Below are 16,931 nucleotides of genomic sequence, written 5' to 3' on the forward strand. Positions count from 1 at the left end.
ATTGGCCCCCTACAGTTCTGTAGTTTCTTTTTAAATTGAATTAAGAACCATTTAAGAGACCATAGTCCGAAATAAGGTATCATTTGTAGACAGTTTCATTTTAGAGCATTACAAGCACAAAGGTGCCACATAATATTATATTCCTAAGTGACATCCGTCACATTTCACTGCACTGGCGATGAACTGCAGCAACCTACCAGAATATAGTTAATGTGTAAAACAGTACCACCTCATGTTGGGCTTCTCATTTGAAATACAAGTGGCACTTCCACTGTACAAGTTTGGTGCTTCATTTTGCATTGCTTCAATTGAGTGACATATAGAGAATATAATTTAAGTAGATAGCCATAGTAATGAAAACTAAAGGTTTCTCCTTTGATATCTTATATTTCCCCTTCATTCTTGCTGAAATTATCAAAATATAATTTGTAAATAAAGCTGCAAGCAGCGATGGACGGGCCCTTGCACCTTCCCGCGTCTTGGGAGTACTGGCGGGACGCCAGCAGACACAGCCGCAAATTTCTTTGACCATCAGACAACGCGTCCCGGAGGTTAACATATTTTTCCCGCTGGACTCTGCGATGCTGGAAATTATGTAGTGCAAGTATTCCATCCTCTCCTGTATCCACTATGTGGCGCTAGAGAGCACACGTAAACATGCATTATGTTGCTCTACATCAAATACAGACCACATCATGTAAATATCATGTAAATTGGATTCCGTCTGTCACATAACGCTGACTTCCTGTTGCCTGTAGGTGGCGCTACGACTTTGAGTAAAAATTGGCTTGTAGACATCCTCAGGCAATGACTGTTATCAAGCATAGCAAGTTTGGGACAGATTTAAGCAAGTCCAGTGGAGTTACATCAGCTTGTTGTTTAATGGCGAATCACGTAAAATAGCCGCCACGCGGCTACGCCATTCCATCAAACGTAAAGCTTTTAGCAACTTTTAATCACAAAGGTCTTAAGATTGTACTGACCAAATTTGAAGTGGATCTGACAAAGTCCCTAGGAGGAGTTCGTTAAAGTATAGCGACTAGAAATCAAGGGAAAATTCACACAAAAATAAAAATGGCCAACTTCCCAAGAGACTTTTTTTGAAGTCTCCATGTGATACATGTGCCTTCCAAATTTCATACATGTAGGTCAAACGTAGCACTGGGGCTGCGTTTTTGAATATTTGTAGGGGGCGCTGTCGAGGCAATTTGAAACGGTCAAGCCCAAAAGCCATACGAAATATATATTTCCATCACCTATGACACATGCACAAAGTTCCAAGGCTTGTTGGGCATCCTAAGCCACAGAAAAGTAAGATTCCTTTTTCATGGCGAATGAAGCGCTGCCACAGTAACAGCGTTTAATGACAACTCACAATATGCATGATGACGCATCTTCAATGTCTTAAGGCTTACCTTACCAAATTTGAGACTGATCTGGGCAACTTCCTAGGAGGAGTACATCAAAGTATAAAACTTGTCATTTCCTTTTGCCAGTAGGTGGCGGTATGACTTTGTGAAAATGTTGGCATGGAAATGTGCTCAAGACTGGACCAGCATCATGCATAACACATTTGGGGCAGATTGAATAAAGTACCTTGGAGTTACAACAACTTCCTCTTTCATGGCGAACGGCACGAAATGTGCGTGACATAGGCGCCGCATAAAACGAAGGTCATTCAATGTCAGTAGACCATTTTTGCAACTTTTGATCATTAAAGTCTTTAGATCATCCAGACTAAATTTGAAGTTGATCGCATAAATTCTGTGGGAGGAGTTCGTTAAAGTACAACGCCTGAAAACAATGAAAAATGCCTAAAAATGCAAAAAATGGGAGTATTACTGTATCGCCCCTTAGTGGTTGCATGGAATACAAATGTGAGGGTATGTTACAGAACACAATGTGGACATATACTACAGATTTCATGATGATAGGCAACATGGTTTTGAAGTTATATATATATATATATATATATATATTGCTGTAGAAGGCCACGCCCCGGGGGTACTTGCGAGACCTCAGTTTAGGTGGCCGAGAATGTCTGCGACCATCGGACAACACGACCACGAGTTAGTAGTGTATGAATACTTTGTGTATTTGACCCTGGAAATTATGCTTTGCAATAGTTAATAGTCATTAATTAAGTATTTTGTGTGACCTCATCTAAAGTGTGGACTATCTATGCCTTATAAAGCATTTATAAATGACATTGAAAGGCCATCAATGCCTCAAAACCCACAAAAGTCTCAGTTATCTTCTCAACAGAAAAGACAAAAAGACAAAACACAAAGTGATGAAGAACATATCAATATTTATTACAAGATGCAAACAATGTATTGTAAATACAAACCGCTCAGCCATCCATTCATGTAAAAACAAAACAAACAGATTATCCTTCAAGATAACATGGCTGGATATAAAACATTTGCAAATGTACAACTGGAGCTAGCCAGGAGCTTTGCACATTAGTCTACATTTACTTATTTAATTATTCATTTTAACCAAGCATATCGATCTCCACTGTTCACACTTTTCTTCAGTTGCATGTCCCGATGGCAGGCGGCAAATATGCTCATTGTTAACAACCGCGAAATGAGAAATCCCACTTTCAAACGTCATCGATGTGGGACAAAGGAAAAGCCAGCGTAATACGTCATCAACGTGGGACAAACGTTTCGCTCAGGAACCGATACGGAAGTGCCCTTGCACTATGGAAAACGCCGACTTAAGTTGAAAGGGGGCGCGGACCCGGGCCAGAAAGAATGACAGCTGACGGGCATTGGAGACCCGTCAGCTGTCACCTAACGTTACACATTATGGAGGATGAGTACATAGCTAGCCTTCCTGCTAACAAGTCACTAACTAGAGGTCCTGAGACGGCGCACGCCACAGCTTTACCTCCGTTGTAAATAGAGCGATCCAGGAGACAGTTGGCTAACTAGCAGTTATATGATGTTAGATGACCATTTATCTGTTCATATGAGTGAAGTGAACATAAATGTTTTATATCAGCCATGTTCTCCTGAAGGATAATCTGTTTGTTTTGTTTTTTTGCATGAATGAATGGCTGAGAGGTTTGTATTAATACGAGTATATTGTTTGCATCTCGTAATACATGTTATGTTCTTCATCACTTTGTGTTTTGTCTTTTCTGTTGAGAAGATAACAGACTTTTGTGAGTTTTGAGGCACTGATGGCCTTTCAATGTCATTTATAAATGCTTTGTAAGGCATAGATAATCAACACTTTAGATGAGGTCACACAAAACACTTTACTAATGACTAGTAACTACCTGAATTAATCATGAATTGCACTATTAATACACATTTATAAAGCATATATTAACATAGTCCCTAACCATTAGTGCATATCTAAATCATAAATGCATGAATAATGTACATCTAAATAAGTTCTTAATCATTTACCAGCACTTTATAGAGGATGTTATTAATCATCTACAACTCCTCAATTGGTTTGTAATATATATAATACTTATTTACAAATGGGGAATCCATCATTCATAAAGTATGAAAACACAATCATGAAACACATAATAGACAAGCTTATTAATCAAGAATAAAACATTTATAACTGTTATGAATTGCATACTAATGTGTTAATGTAGGAACAATGCTTTATAAATGATGAATTAAGTGTTTAGTCATACTTAACTAATGCTTCATAGTGTGTATTTATTATTTTTGCAATATTGTGTGAATAATGAATAATCTCAGGAGTGGAATGTAATGGTAAAAACATGCATAAACAACTGTGTCCTTGCTGTGAACCCAAAACTGGAAATGAATGTCTTATTAATTATTAATATTCATGATGAAGCGTCTTCAATGTCATAAGGCTTTCCGTACTAAATTTGAGACTGATCTGGTCAACTGGCTAGGAGTAAATAAAAGTATAAAATGTGATATTTCCTTTTGCCAGTAGGTGGCGCTATGAGTTATTGAACATTTTTGCATTGATATATGCTCATTCTTGAACTAGCATCATGCATATGTATTTTTTTGCAGATTGAATGACAACTTTAACATAACTTTATTGTTCATGCCGAATGAGGCAAAATGGCTGCCACACCACGTCAAGGTTCTTCCATGAAAACTCACCAATTTGATAACTTTTCATCACAAAGGTCTGAAGAGCATCCTGACCAAATTTGAGGTTGATCCCATGAATTCTGTAGGAGTTTGTTAAAGTACAAAGGCTGAAAACTGAAGTGACAAAATAGCACAACATGGCAGGTTTACTGTAGTGCCCCCTAGTGGTTGAATGAAATAAAAATGTCAGGGTATGTTACAGGATGCGAGGTGCACATATGCTGCAAATTTAGTGATTTTAGGACAAATGGTTGAGAAGTTGTGTATTTTGATATATAAGCCACACCCCTAAGAAGTTTATTGGTCCATATCTTGTAAACGCAAAGAGACATCAAAAAGCTTTTGATAACTTTTGATGTAGATCCAATAATGATTCAGATCAAATTTGGTATCAATTGAAATCAGCGTGTAGGAGAAGTTTGCAAAAATGAGTTTTTCACAAAATTCAAACTGGCGGAAAATCTAAGTAGGCGGAGTTTAAGGATCTGGGAGGCTTTTTTGTAGATCTAGCAGAGGTGGACATGTGTGTTGAATTTCAAGTAAATCAGACATACGGGCCCTAATAAAGCCAGACTTAGAATAAAGTATACTTGATCTAACCATTTATTCCATAAGGTTTACTTTTCCAAGATAAAATGGGAGAGACAAAAATCAAACAATACTTTCTCAACATGAACAGAAGAGTACACTGTGGAAACATTTTTTACATAGCTGATCAAACAACTGTGCTAAGAATTCCTTCCTTGCTTAAATGGAAGTGTACAACATCACTGACACTGAATGTTTACAATACAGAAGAAACAAAGACACAAACAACTTTGCAAAAGTACACAAAGTCCCTTTTCTATAACCGTGGCTTAATTTATGGCTTTGATGACAACGATTATGTGCGGTGCATTTCCCCCCAAAAAAATGCAAATTCTCCCAACATATACATGTAAACTTTAAAGCTATGCAATGAATTACAACCGACCTTTGATTACAGTGTGTAATACAAACAGTTGTAGTTTAACTGTAGCTCACTGAAGCAGCGTGTGCTCCCTTGTGTAGAGCTGGTTTCTTCAGGATGAGAAGTTCAGAGGACACTTTATAAACAAGGCCAAACTATCTGTAGCAGCCGTATATGGCAGCCATCCATAGCCAGAGTAGAGGGGGGAGAGGAACAGAGCTGGGTCAAATGTTAACCAACTCCAAAAGAGTCTGATCCACCATCTGCTTTACGTTCAGGCCTTCTTCTTTAGCACGTGTGAGTTTATCTGTCAATATAGCATTGCATTGGTTAAAAATCATAAAAAAACAAATGCACAGGATATAAATCAGAAAAGGCTTTAGTCCAGGATAACAAACAGCGTAGTTAGTATTCATTAAGTACATATTCTCAACTACAATACTGTCAGCCAACTCACTGTGAATAAGCTATAGACAGGGCTATAGATAGTTTAGTACAAAAGAATGTCTCTCTGCCAGGATTTAAATGATGCTTCATGACCTACAGTATCAAGTTTAAGCACCCTCTTCAACCACTTTCAGATCAACCAAAGATTTGAGCACCGATTTAACCCCAAATTGGAGACATCCTCCATGGAAAAACCTTCCCCTTTTCTGCCACAAATTATCTCCCACCACAACTACCCCTCACATCGTTTTACCTCTCTTTATCACACTTTTTATTCTTTCTTTGTCATTTCAATTTTACTCTGAAGCAGGGGTCTTTAACGTTTTTCAGGCCAAGGACCCCCAAACTGATAGAGAGATGGAGCAGGGACCCCCTACTAGCTAGCTAGCTAGCTAGACTGTACATTTTTTTAATATATATATATATATATATATATATATATATATATATATATATATATATATATATATATAAATTGTGTTTTGTACTGGGCCTAGTGCCATGTATAAACATACTTCGTTATTGTGCATTCAATATTAAGCTATTCAAATACACAGGTTCATATCTTCATGTTTTTATTTGAAACATCTGCAAGGTACAGTGAGTAGGGTGGCCGTGCCACTGCCATTTACAAACATACCTTGTCAACTGATACCAATATCAACATTGTCTGTCAATTGCATGATAATCATGCATACAAGCTATTCAAATTGACGTGATGAATGTGGAAACGAAAATGACTGACGGCCTATTAGTGCCACTGCCATGCATAAACATACCTGTTATCTTGCATACAATACTGAACTATTAAAATAATGGACAGATTCATGTTTGGGGAAAGAAAAAACATTTAAAATGTAAAAAAAAATAAAAAAAATTTAAATTGTCTCAACCAAAAATGTCACGACCCCCCTGCAGTACCTCCGCGGACCCCCTAGGGGTCGCAGACCCCCTGTTGAAGACCTCTGCGACCCCCTAGGGGTCGCAGACCCCCTGTTGAAGACCTCTGCTCTCAAGCCTAAAAGTCGTACCATTACATTGCATGATTTGTTCCATTTAATAGGCACATGCTCCACATATACCCTCCAACCATATATGACTACAACATATCTCTAACACCTAGTATGCTTATATTAATAGACAGTGTGACTTCTCTCTACATGTACAGTGGTCAGCATCGCATCCTTCCTGCACTAAACCAAAGCATACTCCCTCCTCCTGTGTTACTATTTAGACTTACAATCAATTCAGAAGATTTGTTTGTTCAACTAGTCACACTCATACAAGATGTGAGATTTAGGCCAGCCTGTAAAGAACAAAACAAAGAGCAAGTCGAATCTTCATTGAAACCAAAATAATGGGCAGTTTAGTTCTCAGGACAGCTGAACACTATCTTTTTTCAATTCATTCTTGATTATTTTGATAAAACAAACATTTTCTGGACCCCTTGCGGCATTTTATGAGCCTCCCTCAGATGTCGGCAACGAGCATCCTCACCTCATGAGCAACAGCACCGTGCAGATTTCAGCTGAAGTGCTACAGCCCTGTCGATAACCGAGAAGTAAATAATAAAATCCATTCTGCAACTTTTCATAACCAGAAGTTGTCCAACCTCCCACCTGCAGCCACAGTTTTAGCATGCATAATGTGAAAATCTTACGGTGTATTCCCGTTTGTTGAACGCATTACTTGGTTTAAGCTATGTGTCATAGACACAGTTGTCTATACCCTTTTTAATAGCACAGCGTTAGACAATATGCCTGGACGGTTGAGATTCAGAAGAATGAAAACTGTACAAGAGCCCATTCCAGTTTAGGCCTCGTTTAGGGCAACTCTCAGCTCATTGGTCAGGACGCGGTTTTTCTCAAGCTGCTTGTATAGATGGTCTTGACAATCAGAAAGCAGGTAAGAGAAAAGGGAAAGAGAAGGCAGGTTAGTACAAAAGACAAAGAGTTATGCTTTGAAGCTAATCACAGAACAAGTGACAGTTTGTATTTAAGCTGTTGAACTGCCGACCTCATGATTTTATAAAGCAAAGTTCCATACTACTGTAAGTACTGAATCTGGACCGCCCACTTCATGAAGACATCAAACTAAAGCAATAGCTTACTCTATTCGTCATTCACATTTCCATATGGTCCAACTATCCGTCCTGGCTTCCCATGGCAACGTCTCCTACTCATTATTCCTTTTGTAGTCGCTGTAGCCTTTACTGAGAAGTTTGTTTTTAACCCAGTGATATTGAGGATAGCCTGGAAGAAGTCTACATGTAAAGACCAGTTTTTACTCCAAACTTACAACTACAATACAGAAAGCAGCCGCACAATTGGCCAAATAAACTGTTTATCGAAGCAGGTAACCGGTCATGACTGAAACAGCGGAAAACGGTCGTGTTTCATGTGAACACTAGTATTTCACAGGTAAAAGTAATTTAACACCCCAACTGCATTATAACAAATAACAGTCCTCTCAAACAGAAAAAGGAACAGTAAATGTGAGAGGAGCTTCAGAGTTTATTCAAAAGCTACTCAACAGAACAAATTAAAAAGACAGACACATTTACAAAAAAAGAAGATGGGACAAATAGAAATGAAGAAACATCGCAAGAGAATAAGGGAAAGGGCTGGCATAGATGGAAGAATGTTTATTTTACAGAAAGCAACTCGGCTCAAAGGTCTGTGTGAAAGATGAACAAATGGATGGCAGCAGCGACAGCCCAATGTGCAGGAGTAGCAGGGCAGTAAGGAAATACAGAGACAGAAAGTTGAGCTGCGCTGCACAGGAGAGAGATGACGACGTTCAACCAGCTTCTTGAATGAGGGGTGTAAAAGTTTAGCTGTGGAAGAAGAAACAAAGAAAAAAAAATGTTGGAGATATAAAAAAGGAGGTATGGAAGATAAAGGACATGCAGAACAAAAGAGGAAAAAAGGATGCAGAACTGAGCCACACAGGCTAAAGAAAATGAAAATAAAGGTTATGAGGAAATGGGGCTAAGTTGCAAAAAGCTATAGAGCGACTAGCACCACTACTAAATGCAGTAGAAGCTAACCAAAAGGTTTGGGAAATCTAGTCTAAGAATCTAGTCAAAAACACCTTTACACGCATCAGAGTTCACGCACACATCAGGGTTAGACGACCAGTGAAAGAGGATTTCTAAAAATCCACCCATCTACAATAGAGCTATAATAAAATAAAAACCACTGCACTCAAACATGCCACAAGAGGGAGCTATTGTATCTAGTAACAGTGGTTAGAGGTGTCCAGATCCAAGGCACAAAGCAGAAACAAGCATGTGGTGAATTACATGGAAGTCATGTCGTTGAGGGCGTGGTCCAGCTCCTCGCTGATGGCCTTGTACTTCAGTTTCTGGGCATACAGCTCATCTATTGTGTGGTAAGTATTTTTTGAAGAGGCAGTGAAGGATTTGCAATAAAATCAGAAGACAAAAGAAAAAAATAATAAGAGTCAGAGAACAGAAGTCAAAAAGGACAACGCAAATAGAGAAAAAAAAAAAGCCAGGACAGAAATAGGAAGTGCACATGGAACAGCTGCTGATGTGTCAGATTCCTGAGGAGTCACTGAGAAACGGCATCACATGTTCAATGACCCTGTGAGGAGTGCTTGGGACACGCTGGCCTTCATCCGTCACTACACCAGAATGCCAAATGGCATTGTGGTGAGAAATGCTGTTGTCCACATGAATAATATCAGGCAGGCCTCTGGGGGTCACCGCTTTGTTTCTTCCCTCCATGACAGCCAACCGACAGTGCAGCTATTTGTACTGAGACCTATTTAACTGCCTGCTGTCCAGATAAATAACCTCACACTGCACCAACATTTACAAAAGAGGCCCTCTTTTACGAGTATCCCTTTAAGAAATTACCAAAAACCAGAGTTGAGAAAAGAGCTCACTCGACAAGAAAACCTAAATAAGATGCAACAAGGTTACTATTTTGGGTTGGCTTGTTCACCACAATTGTACTGTCACAGGCACCCCTACATTTCGTAAAAAAAGAACTTGTCCAAATGCCTAAAATGAAGTTGAAAAGACTCATACCCTCCAGGTCATCAATGGTCTTCTCAAGCTTGGCGACTGATCTCTCAGCGAACTCAGCACGGGTCTCAGCCTGAGTAGAGGAATACAGTCAAACATTAGCAGGTCACATTAAGAGCACTTAAGTGCTGTAAAAGAACAAAATATATACACAGTCAGCATACTGCATTTAAGGAACTATTGAGTCAACATTCAAATCACCACAGTTTGAAAGAAGCTTTCCAAAGATGCCTATGAAAAAAAAAATACAAACGCAGGATGGATTCACGATTCTTTCGCAAGTGAATTATGCTGAATTTATTTAACTCACCTCCTTCAACTTGTCTGTAAGAATCTTGATCTCCTCCTCGTACTTGTCCTCCTTCTGCGAGTACTGTGGTTGCACACAAAGGCCAGAGTCAGGCAAATATACGAGACAACTTTAAAAACACATTTCCCAGGTTCATGCTGTGTTATTTGCACTGCTTCGTCTTGGGTCAGCCATCCTACCTTCTCTGCCTGGGCCTCCAGAGACTTCAGGTTGTTCTGCACTGTTTTCAGCTCCTCCTCAAGCTCATTGCATTTGCTATTGGTTCATGGTATGGTTGAACAAGTAGGATGATGCCACAGACAAACAAAACAAAACAAAAAATCCTAAATTGAATTTGTCTGAAACGGTAATTAAAAGTGTCAACTTGAAGGAACAGAGGGAGGGGAAAGGGAAGGAAGTCGTTACCTCTCAGACAGCTCAGCGCGCTCCTCTGTACGTTCCAAGTCACTCTCAATGATCACCAGCTTACGAGCCACCTGAAGTCACAGCGTACAGAGTTGAGTTTCAGACAGAAATACATTTATTTTACAACTGTAACTCTTATTATTTAGGACTTGGCGGCAACAATATGCATCTGTCAGAAAGTATCCATTGACGTCAGCTGTTTCATTAAAGTAAAAGAATGTCAAAAATGCAAAGTTCAAAGTGCAGTGAACAGCTGAGAAACATGCCTCCTCGTATTTGCGGTCAGCCTCCTCTGCGATGTGTTTGGCCTCCTTCAGCTGGATCTCCTGCAGCTCCATCTTCTCCTCGTCCTTCATTGCCCTGTTCTCAATGACCTTCATGCCTCTGAATGAAAGAAAACAGTGTGGAAGGCAAGTCATGGGCACCATAGGCTCAACAAAAGGACAATAGGAATTGATAACCGAAAAAGAGATGGGTATTTTATCGTAAAAGACCCCAGGAAATTAAGGCAAATGGTTCCTGAAGGTGTCTTGTATTGGTGGAGGTGGTCTGAAATTCGAGAAGGACTACACAGACTTTCCCACATATCGTATTACTATCTTGACAAAACGTCTGGATACTTTATTTCTTTACATAATTTCATAAACTTATATTATATTTGAACATTTTATTCTATTGTATTGCTATTTTATTTATCACTTACTTTTAATGTATTGAAGTTGTATAAATCTATTCCATTTTATTAATTTATTTAATGTTTTTTTACCACCATTACTGTTATTATAGCTTGTAATTCTATTTTAGGACTTTTTTTTTTTTAATAATTTCTATTGTCTCATGTGCAGAATTATTTTTTGTTTTCTTTCCACCATCCACACTTGTTCCGTCTCCTTTTTCAGCTCGTCAGTCATCTGTGACGCACTTTGAACTGCACTTACCTGCATGAAAGGTGCTTTATAAATAAAGTTGGATTGATTGAGAGCATGACACACACCCATGGTGAAGAGTGGGACTTCATTATCCATGCTGTCGATACTTGTTGCAGTAGAAAACATAATTTGAGTTTCAAATCAGAATGCTAAAGGCTGCTTCCACTATTGGTCTGGAGTTATTTTGCATCAATATAAAGACATTTGTTAACACAACAACGATTAATTTTGCTATTATGCAAAGCATCATCTAAACAAACTACTTTTCTATCCCCGTGTTTTAATTTAGTGCACACTTTAGTGCAATGTGACTTCCAGCCACCAGTGGCAGCACTGAGCAAAATGTTAGGCATGGTACTCCAACAGCATGAGTCAGGTGCAATCTTTGATTTGTAGTATACTGAGGTTTAACAGCAACATCTCAGTGCTAAAGTACTACAATTTGTTTCCCCCCCATTTGTCTTGAAAGACATTACACCCCAGCATGACCACTGTGCATCAAAAAACAAAAATGTAAACAGCCCCAGACCTGATACTTTGTACATTGAAGCGATTCAGTCAAAATCTAAATGTATTTTTTCACAAAGAGTATATTGCACCAAAACAAATATTACATTAGGTGATACGGGAACTACAAACGTCACAAAATAAGAGTACAACTGAGTTTCCTGTATAGTACCAAGGACTAACCGAGGGCGTTACGAGTGGATTGTGTTGACCACAGGTACAAAGGACCCACCTCTCGCTCTCATCAGCAGCCTTCTCAGCCTCCTCCAGCTTGGTCAGTGCTGTGGCCAGACGCTCCTGAGCACGGTCCAACTCCTCCTCAACCAGCTGAATACGTCTGTTCAGGGAAGCTACATCACTCTCAGCCTAGGAGAGCACAACACCAGAAAACAGTTAGATCAAGTGCATGTGCATGGCCTAACGTCATGCATGTTTCTGGTGGCTTTGTGGGCTCACGACATCCAACCCATCCCATGCTCTCCAAGGAAAGCTTGGGCTGGGTCAGGACTCAACAGCCCAAGGGAGGGTTGCAGGATCGAATGTGCACATTTCATTCGCAGGGAGAGGGATGGATGGCATTTCTCTTTTAATACAAATTTCAAACCTACCACGCGTTAACAGCACCTTTACAGACAATTCTAGACTAATTTAGGCACCCTTCCTTCCCTATTTCCTGTGAAATCTGCAATTTCCTGGGTCACTGTGATTTTGTTCTTTTTGTACCATAAATAGCAACAAAACATGACTACAATTTAATATTTTTGAAAGGGGGGGAAAAAGCAGCTCCCCTGTGCTCCAACTAGCTAGACTGCAGGAGTTTCACAAAAGGACAGTATTGTATCTCGGAAGACCTGTGCTGCTGCTGCTGCAGCAGCAACGTTAGCCGACTTGTTACAGGGCTGTTTGTGTATCCGGGACGTGCAGGGGTGGTGTCCCTTCATCCACCCGTCGTTTACTCACATCCTACACTGGGCTAATTTCAAGCATGTCCACATGATACCTGACTGCATTCGAGCATAAACCGTCGCTGTCTGGGCCTAACAGCCACGCTTTTTTGACCAGATTTACGCCTAATGCCGTCTGGAGACTAATTGCCTTAAATAATTAGGGGCGGCTTACTGATTCCCTCGCACTCCTCTCCTGGTTCAACTCCCGCTGTAATAACGCTGCCCGGTCCTCCGCCGCATCGGCCTGGTCCTGCAACGACTTGATTTTCTTCTTCACAGCTTCCAGAGAGCTCCCACCGGCCATTTCTGCTGCTTTTTTCTTCTTCTTTGGGTTTCAGCTAAGCTAGTTTTCTCTCAGCTCTGTGCGGGCTGCCTCAATGCACACACACACACACACACAGACTGGGAGATGCGGCGCGTTTGATCCCTACCCCCACCGCCTTTAATCAACCGCTGATGAGGATTGGGACTTGCCGCCAACCCCGGAAGTACCAGATTTTACAAGCAAGGAATAAAAAAATATATAATCAAATAAATAAAACGTGAACTAATTGCATTGATTTCCAATGTGTGTTGCTTTTCAATTAAATTGAAAAAATAAAATAGTTTTTCTACTTTTTGTCAGTTAGGCTATACAACTATTCAATTAATGAGGCTGTTGAATTGAGCCAACCCTATGAAAATCACCAAAAAATAGACACTGAGTCAGTCATGGTCATGACCTAAATTACAATTGTAGCCTACAGTACATATAACTAATTGTCTAATTAACACAACATAAATCATATTGTTTTTACCATTATTAGTAGTATAGTTGTTATTGTTATTATTTGTATATTCCTCAGCTATTTGCCCTCTGTCCTTGTGCTATTAGACCCCAAACACATTTATTTCCTACTATAAGTGCAATAGTGTATTTCTCTCTGCTATGCAGACACAATACACTTAACTCACCATCCTATTGCATTCCAGTGTTGTTTTGTATTTTATTTATTTTGTATGTATTTATTGATTGCAATTTTATGTCCTGATTTGAGTTGTGACTCCATGGGATGTTTGGTGTATTGAAGAAGGGCACTTCTATTGTAATTCATCATCATGCTTCATATTGTAGTAGATATTCCACATGTAGAGTAGTTCTAAGTCGATTCTCTTTATCTGTGGTATGCATTTGTTTTTGTACTTTTTTAAGTTTAATCAATCTTAATCAATCAATCAATGAAGTATATCTTGTATCATCTTATGTTATATAAGTCAATAAACAGGTAATTTCATCAGGGTTGGACATAACTGTGAAGTGCCAGCTGAAACAAGAACAACCCCAAATCTGACGAGGATCAGAAATATGCTCGTTAACGGCCCCACTGAAACCTTACACTGGACCTCAGATTCGTCCAAATGGCTGTGAAATGCACCGACCAGTTAGCTGTGACCTTACCAGATACAGCACAAGAGCTGAATTTAATTATCCATATTTTCATACAATCCATAGATCTATTCTAATGAATCATTGCATAAATTAATCATTAGACTAAATCTGTATAGGGGCTAGTAATCTTAGTTTCCTAAAGGGGGCCCAAAGGGTGATTCAAGGGCAAGCCGTTAGGCAGTGGGTGACCCACTCCGGCTCCTCCACCAGTGGTACTGTCAGCCCATACTCACATCTGTGGCTTTCTTCTCAGCGAGCTCCAGTTTCTCCTGGGCATCCTTCAGGGCTTCAGAGTACTTGTCTAACTCATCCTCAGTTGACTTCAGCTTCTTCTGCAGTGCTATCAGGTCATCATCGAGCTTGATTACAGAAAAACAGGAGGACATTTACGAACTTGTAGACAGACACCATTACTCTCATACTCAATCACAACCAGTACGTGACATCTCATAGCATCTGTGAAAAATTGCTCTATGTAACAAACAACCATTTAGAGTTGCAACCATTCTAGGCTGTTAGAACATACTTAGTATTAAACATTATAGCTGTATCATAACGAATCTAATAGTAAGTGTAAAATATTATAACTAACATAAATAACTTCATGTAGCCCAAATAACCAAGTACAACAATGAAAAAAACATATATATTATGATTTCCAAACGAAATTTAATCACAGGACACTGGACATGCAGGAACCATGCAGCACCGTGCCTGTGCGTAAAAGCACCACTGCGGGTTTCACATTGGGTGCCGACCTGTTTGCTCCTCTCCTCAGCTGCTTTCTTGTCTGACTCGGCCTGCTCAGCTCTGTCCAAGGCGGTCTCCTTGTCGAGCTTGAGCATCTGCATCTTCTTCTTGATGGCATCCATGGCTGCTTATTGTCGGTGGTGTCCGCGCACAACTAAGAAGAAACTGAATGGAAGGATCGGAGCGTCGGAACCACACTGAACGCCCAGCTGGAGTGCGAGCTCTCCTGAGTTTGTAGTGAGTCAAATATGTCGTTTGGCCAGGCAGTTAATGGATACCCAACACTTTCTTGGAAACAACTGCAGCTGTTTGTCAAAGTGGGACCTGTCTTTTTTTTCTGGATCTCCTCTGTGATTCGCTCTTCCAAGACATTTGACCACTGCTATGACTACACATGGTGTCGACGTCAGGAGCAGGAGGAGGGCACCCCGTCACACCAAGACTTGTCAGTCCACTCCTGTGTCTAACACCCCCCAAGTGACAGGTAGGAAGTAGAGTGTGAAGAATCAAAAGAGTAGCGGTAGTTCCTTTGAGGGGATAATTTGGGAGAAACATGCTGATATTAGTTATCACCCAGGAAAACAACCCATAAACTGCATATGAGAAGAGGCAAATTAGAAATAATTGAATCATATGTCTTACAATTTGTTATTCTTTTTAATTCCGTATTTGCCAAAATGAAGGCTTTCAGATACTGTTAAATTAATCATGTACATTTCAACATTTCAACAGAGAATGCTACTATAATTAATTGTATCAGAAATATTCATGCATAACAAATATGTATGATTGGATAAGCCCCTGTGGAAGTTCCTCTTACAATACAGAAGCATTGGCATTTCCACAGCCCCCCTCACTGTGCCTCTGTGATAGTTCACAGGGCCCCTGGCACAGCCGCAGCTGTCACACACAACCTGTGGTCTGGACGGGTAGATTGTTGAGTAATAATAGTTTACTGTCAACTACAGTAATTCATTTTTGTACATGTTGGTGGAATTGGACCTTGACAAAGAAGAATCAAGTTCCAAATGTGGCTAAATATAAGTTAATGGGTGAAATTAAGATGTATGCTGACCAAAACCTACACTGACAGTATGTTGTTTGGAGCCTTTAGTTTGAAGTATCCTTTCTTTCTTCCTTTAACAAAAGGGGCATTAGCTTTCTGTCAAATCAGATCATAGTGGTTCCTTTGTGAAAGAATTGGGAGAAAAATAGAAAAAAAATAACAAGCAGCCTAAATGAAAAGTCATTCCACAATCAATCACACACAGAACTGGATAAATCTTGGACCAATAATGGATGTTCCTGGTTTGAATTTTAAACTTTTTTAAAGAATATTTCCTACAGCTATTTGACCCTTTTCTTCTTTTTTTTTTACTCCATATATTTTATCTCTTTGGTGGTCCAAGCATGGACATGGAGCTTTTTTAAGGCAGTCAGCTGTCACTATGTTGTCATTCCGTCATGTGTTTTGTGGACTGTTAAGCAGCCAGCCAGACATGCCAGTCATATACAGAGATCAGAGAGGCTCATGGTGCAATCCATGTCACCCTAGCACCCTGGATAGATAGAGAGATGAACATCACGCATTGTACCTGTCCAACAGTTAATGATTTACTCCGATTAAAGCTTAGGGTTTTGATTGTCTGTAAATAATTCTAAAATACTTGGGCTCAGAGTTATCAACAGTGCAAACAGAAGTCCTTTTAATGTAACTCAGTTTGGGATTTGTATATTCTCTTCCCAGGGCCATTATACATGAACAACATGTTTTCGGTATTTTTGCCTGCAGCCAAGATCAAGTGGTAAGTTTCTTTAGAGCCTTCTATCACATTGTTTTATTCACCCTAAGGCCAATCCACAATCTAAAGTCTATATAAAATGAGCCCCTTTTTTTAATCGACCATTCCCAGATTTAAAGTTAAATGGATGTATTGGCTAGACTAGGTCTGAAATGACATTTCTCCTCATTGTTGCACACCATATACATAATTTGTGTTGCTCAGAGGAAATCAGTGGTATATTACTTGAAAAACAGCTGACTTTCAATTGATCTGTTCCCCAAAAAGTTGCACTGTGAGGGGTAATATAATTT

General features: G+C 39.6%; 1 protein-coding gene across 9 annotated transcripts; it reads right to left on the reverse strand.

The window, feature by feature from the left end:
• Positions 1 to 4,694: 4,694 nt before the first annotated feature.
• LOC137887327 (tropomyosin alpha-1 chain-like) lies at positions 4,695 to 15,111 on the reverse strand. 9 transcript variants are annotated; one of them, XR_011105050.1, is made up of 10 exons: positions 14,845 to 15,103; positions 14,320 to 14,445; positions 11,943 to 12,076; positions 10,541 to 10,658; positions 10,275 to 10,345; positions 10,049 to 10,124; positions 9,870 to 9,932; positions 9,563 to 9,632; positions 6,510 to 7,391; positions 5,991 to 6,468 (listed from the first exon to the last, which is right to left on the reverse strand). XR_011105050.1 is itself a non-coding variant. In XM_068730213.1 (10 exons), exons 1-10 carry the CDS (start codon positions 14,956 to 14,958, stop codon positions 8,338 to 8,340), a joined length of 855 nt encoding a protein of 284 aa, XP_068586314.1. In that variant the 5' UTR covers positions 14,959 to 15,107; the 3' UTR covers positions 8,251 to 8,337. The 9 variants fall into 9 exon arrangements, 7 of the variants coding, with proteins under 7 accessions (XP_068586313.1, XP_068586316.1, XP_068586315.1 ...); XM_068730213.1 differs by lacking the exons at positions 5,991 to 6,468; positions 6,510 to 7,391 and adding exons at positions 8,251 to 8,341; positions 8,810 to 8,888 and having other exon boundaries at positions 14,845 to 15,107; XM_068730212.1 differs by lacking the exons at positions 5,991 to 6,468; positions 6,510 to 7,391 and adding an exon at positions 4,695 to 5,365 and having other exon boundaries at positions 14,845 to 15,106.
• Positions 15,112 to 16,931: the final 1,820 nt, after the last annotated feature.

The sequence above is a fragment of the Cebidichthys violaceus genome, unplaced genomic scaffold (genome assembly GCF_023349555.1).
Source record: "Cebidichthys violaceus isolate CVI_PGR_0920_01 unplaced genomic scaffold, fCebVio1.0.p SCAF_5, whole genome shotgun sequence".
NCBI classification, from domain to species: domain Eukaryota; kingdom Metazoa; phylum Chordata; class Actinopteri; order Perciformes; family Stichaeidae; genus Cebidichthys; species Cebidichthys violaceus.

Excerpts from the sequence above, each read along its gene's own strand:
- LOC137887327 (XM_068730217.1), bottom strand. The coding sequence starts at position 14,958 with ATGGATGCCATCAAGAAGAAGATGCAGATGCTCAAGCTCGACAAGGAG. Across the intron at positions 9,633-9,869 it reads TTACAGACAAGTTGAAGGAG|GCTGAGACCCGTGCTGAGTT; the intron begins GTGAGTTAAATA and ends TCCTCTACTCAG. Across the intron at positions 8,342-9,562 it reads GACCATTGATGACCTGGAGG|CTAAACTTTTACACCCCTCA; the intron begins GTATGAGTCTTT and ends CTTCTTCCACAG.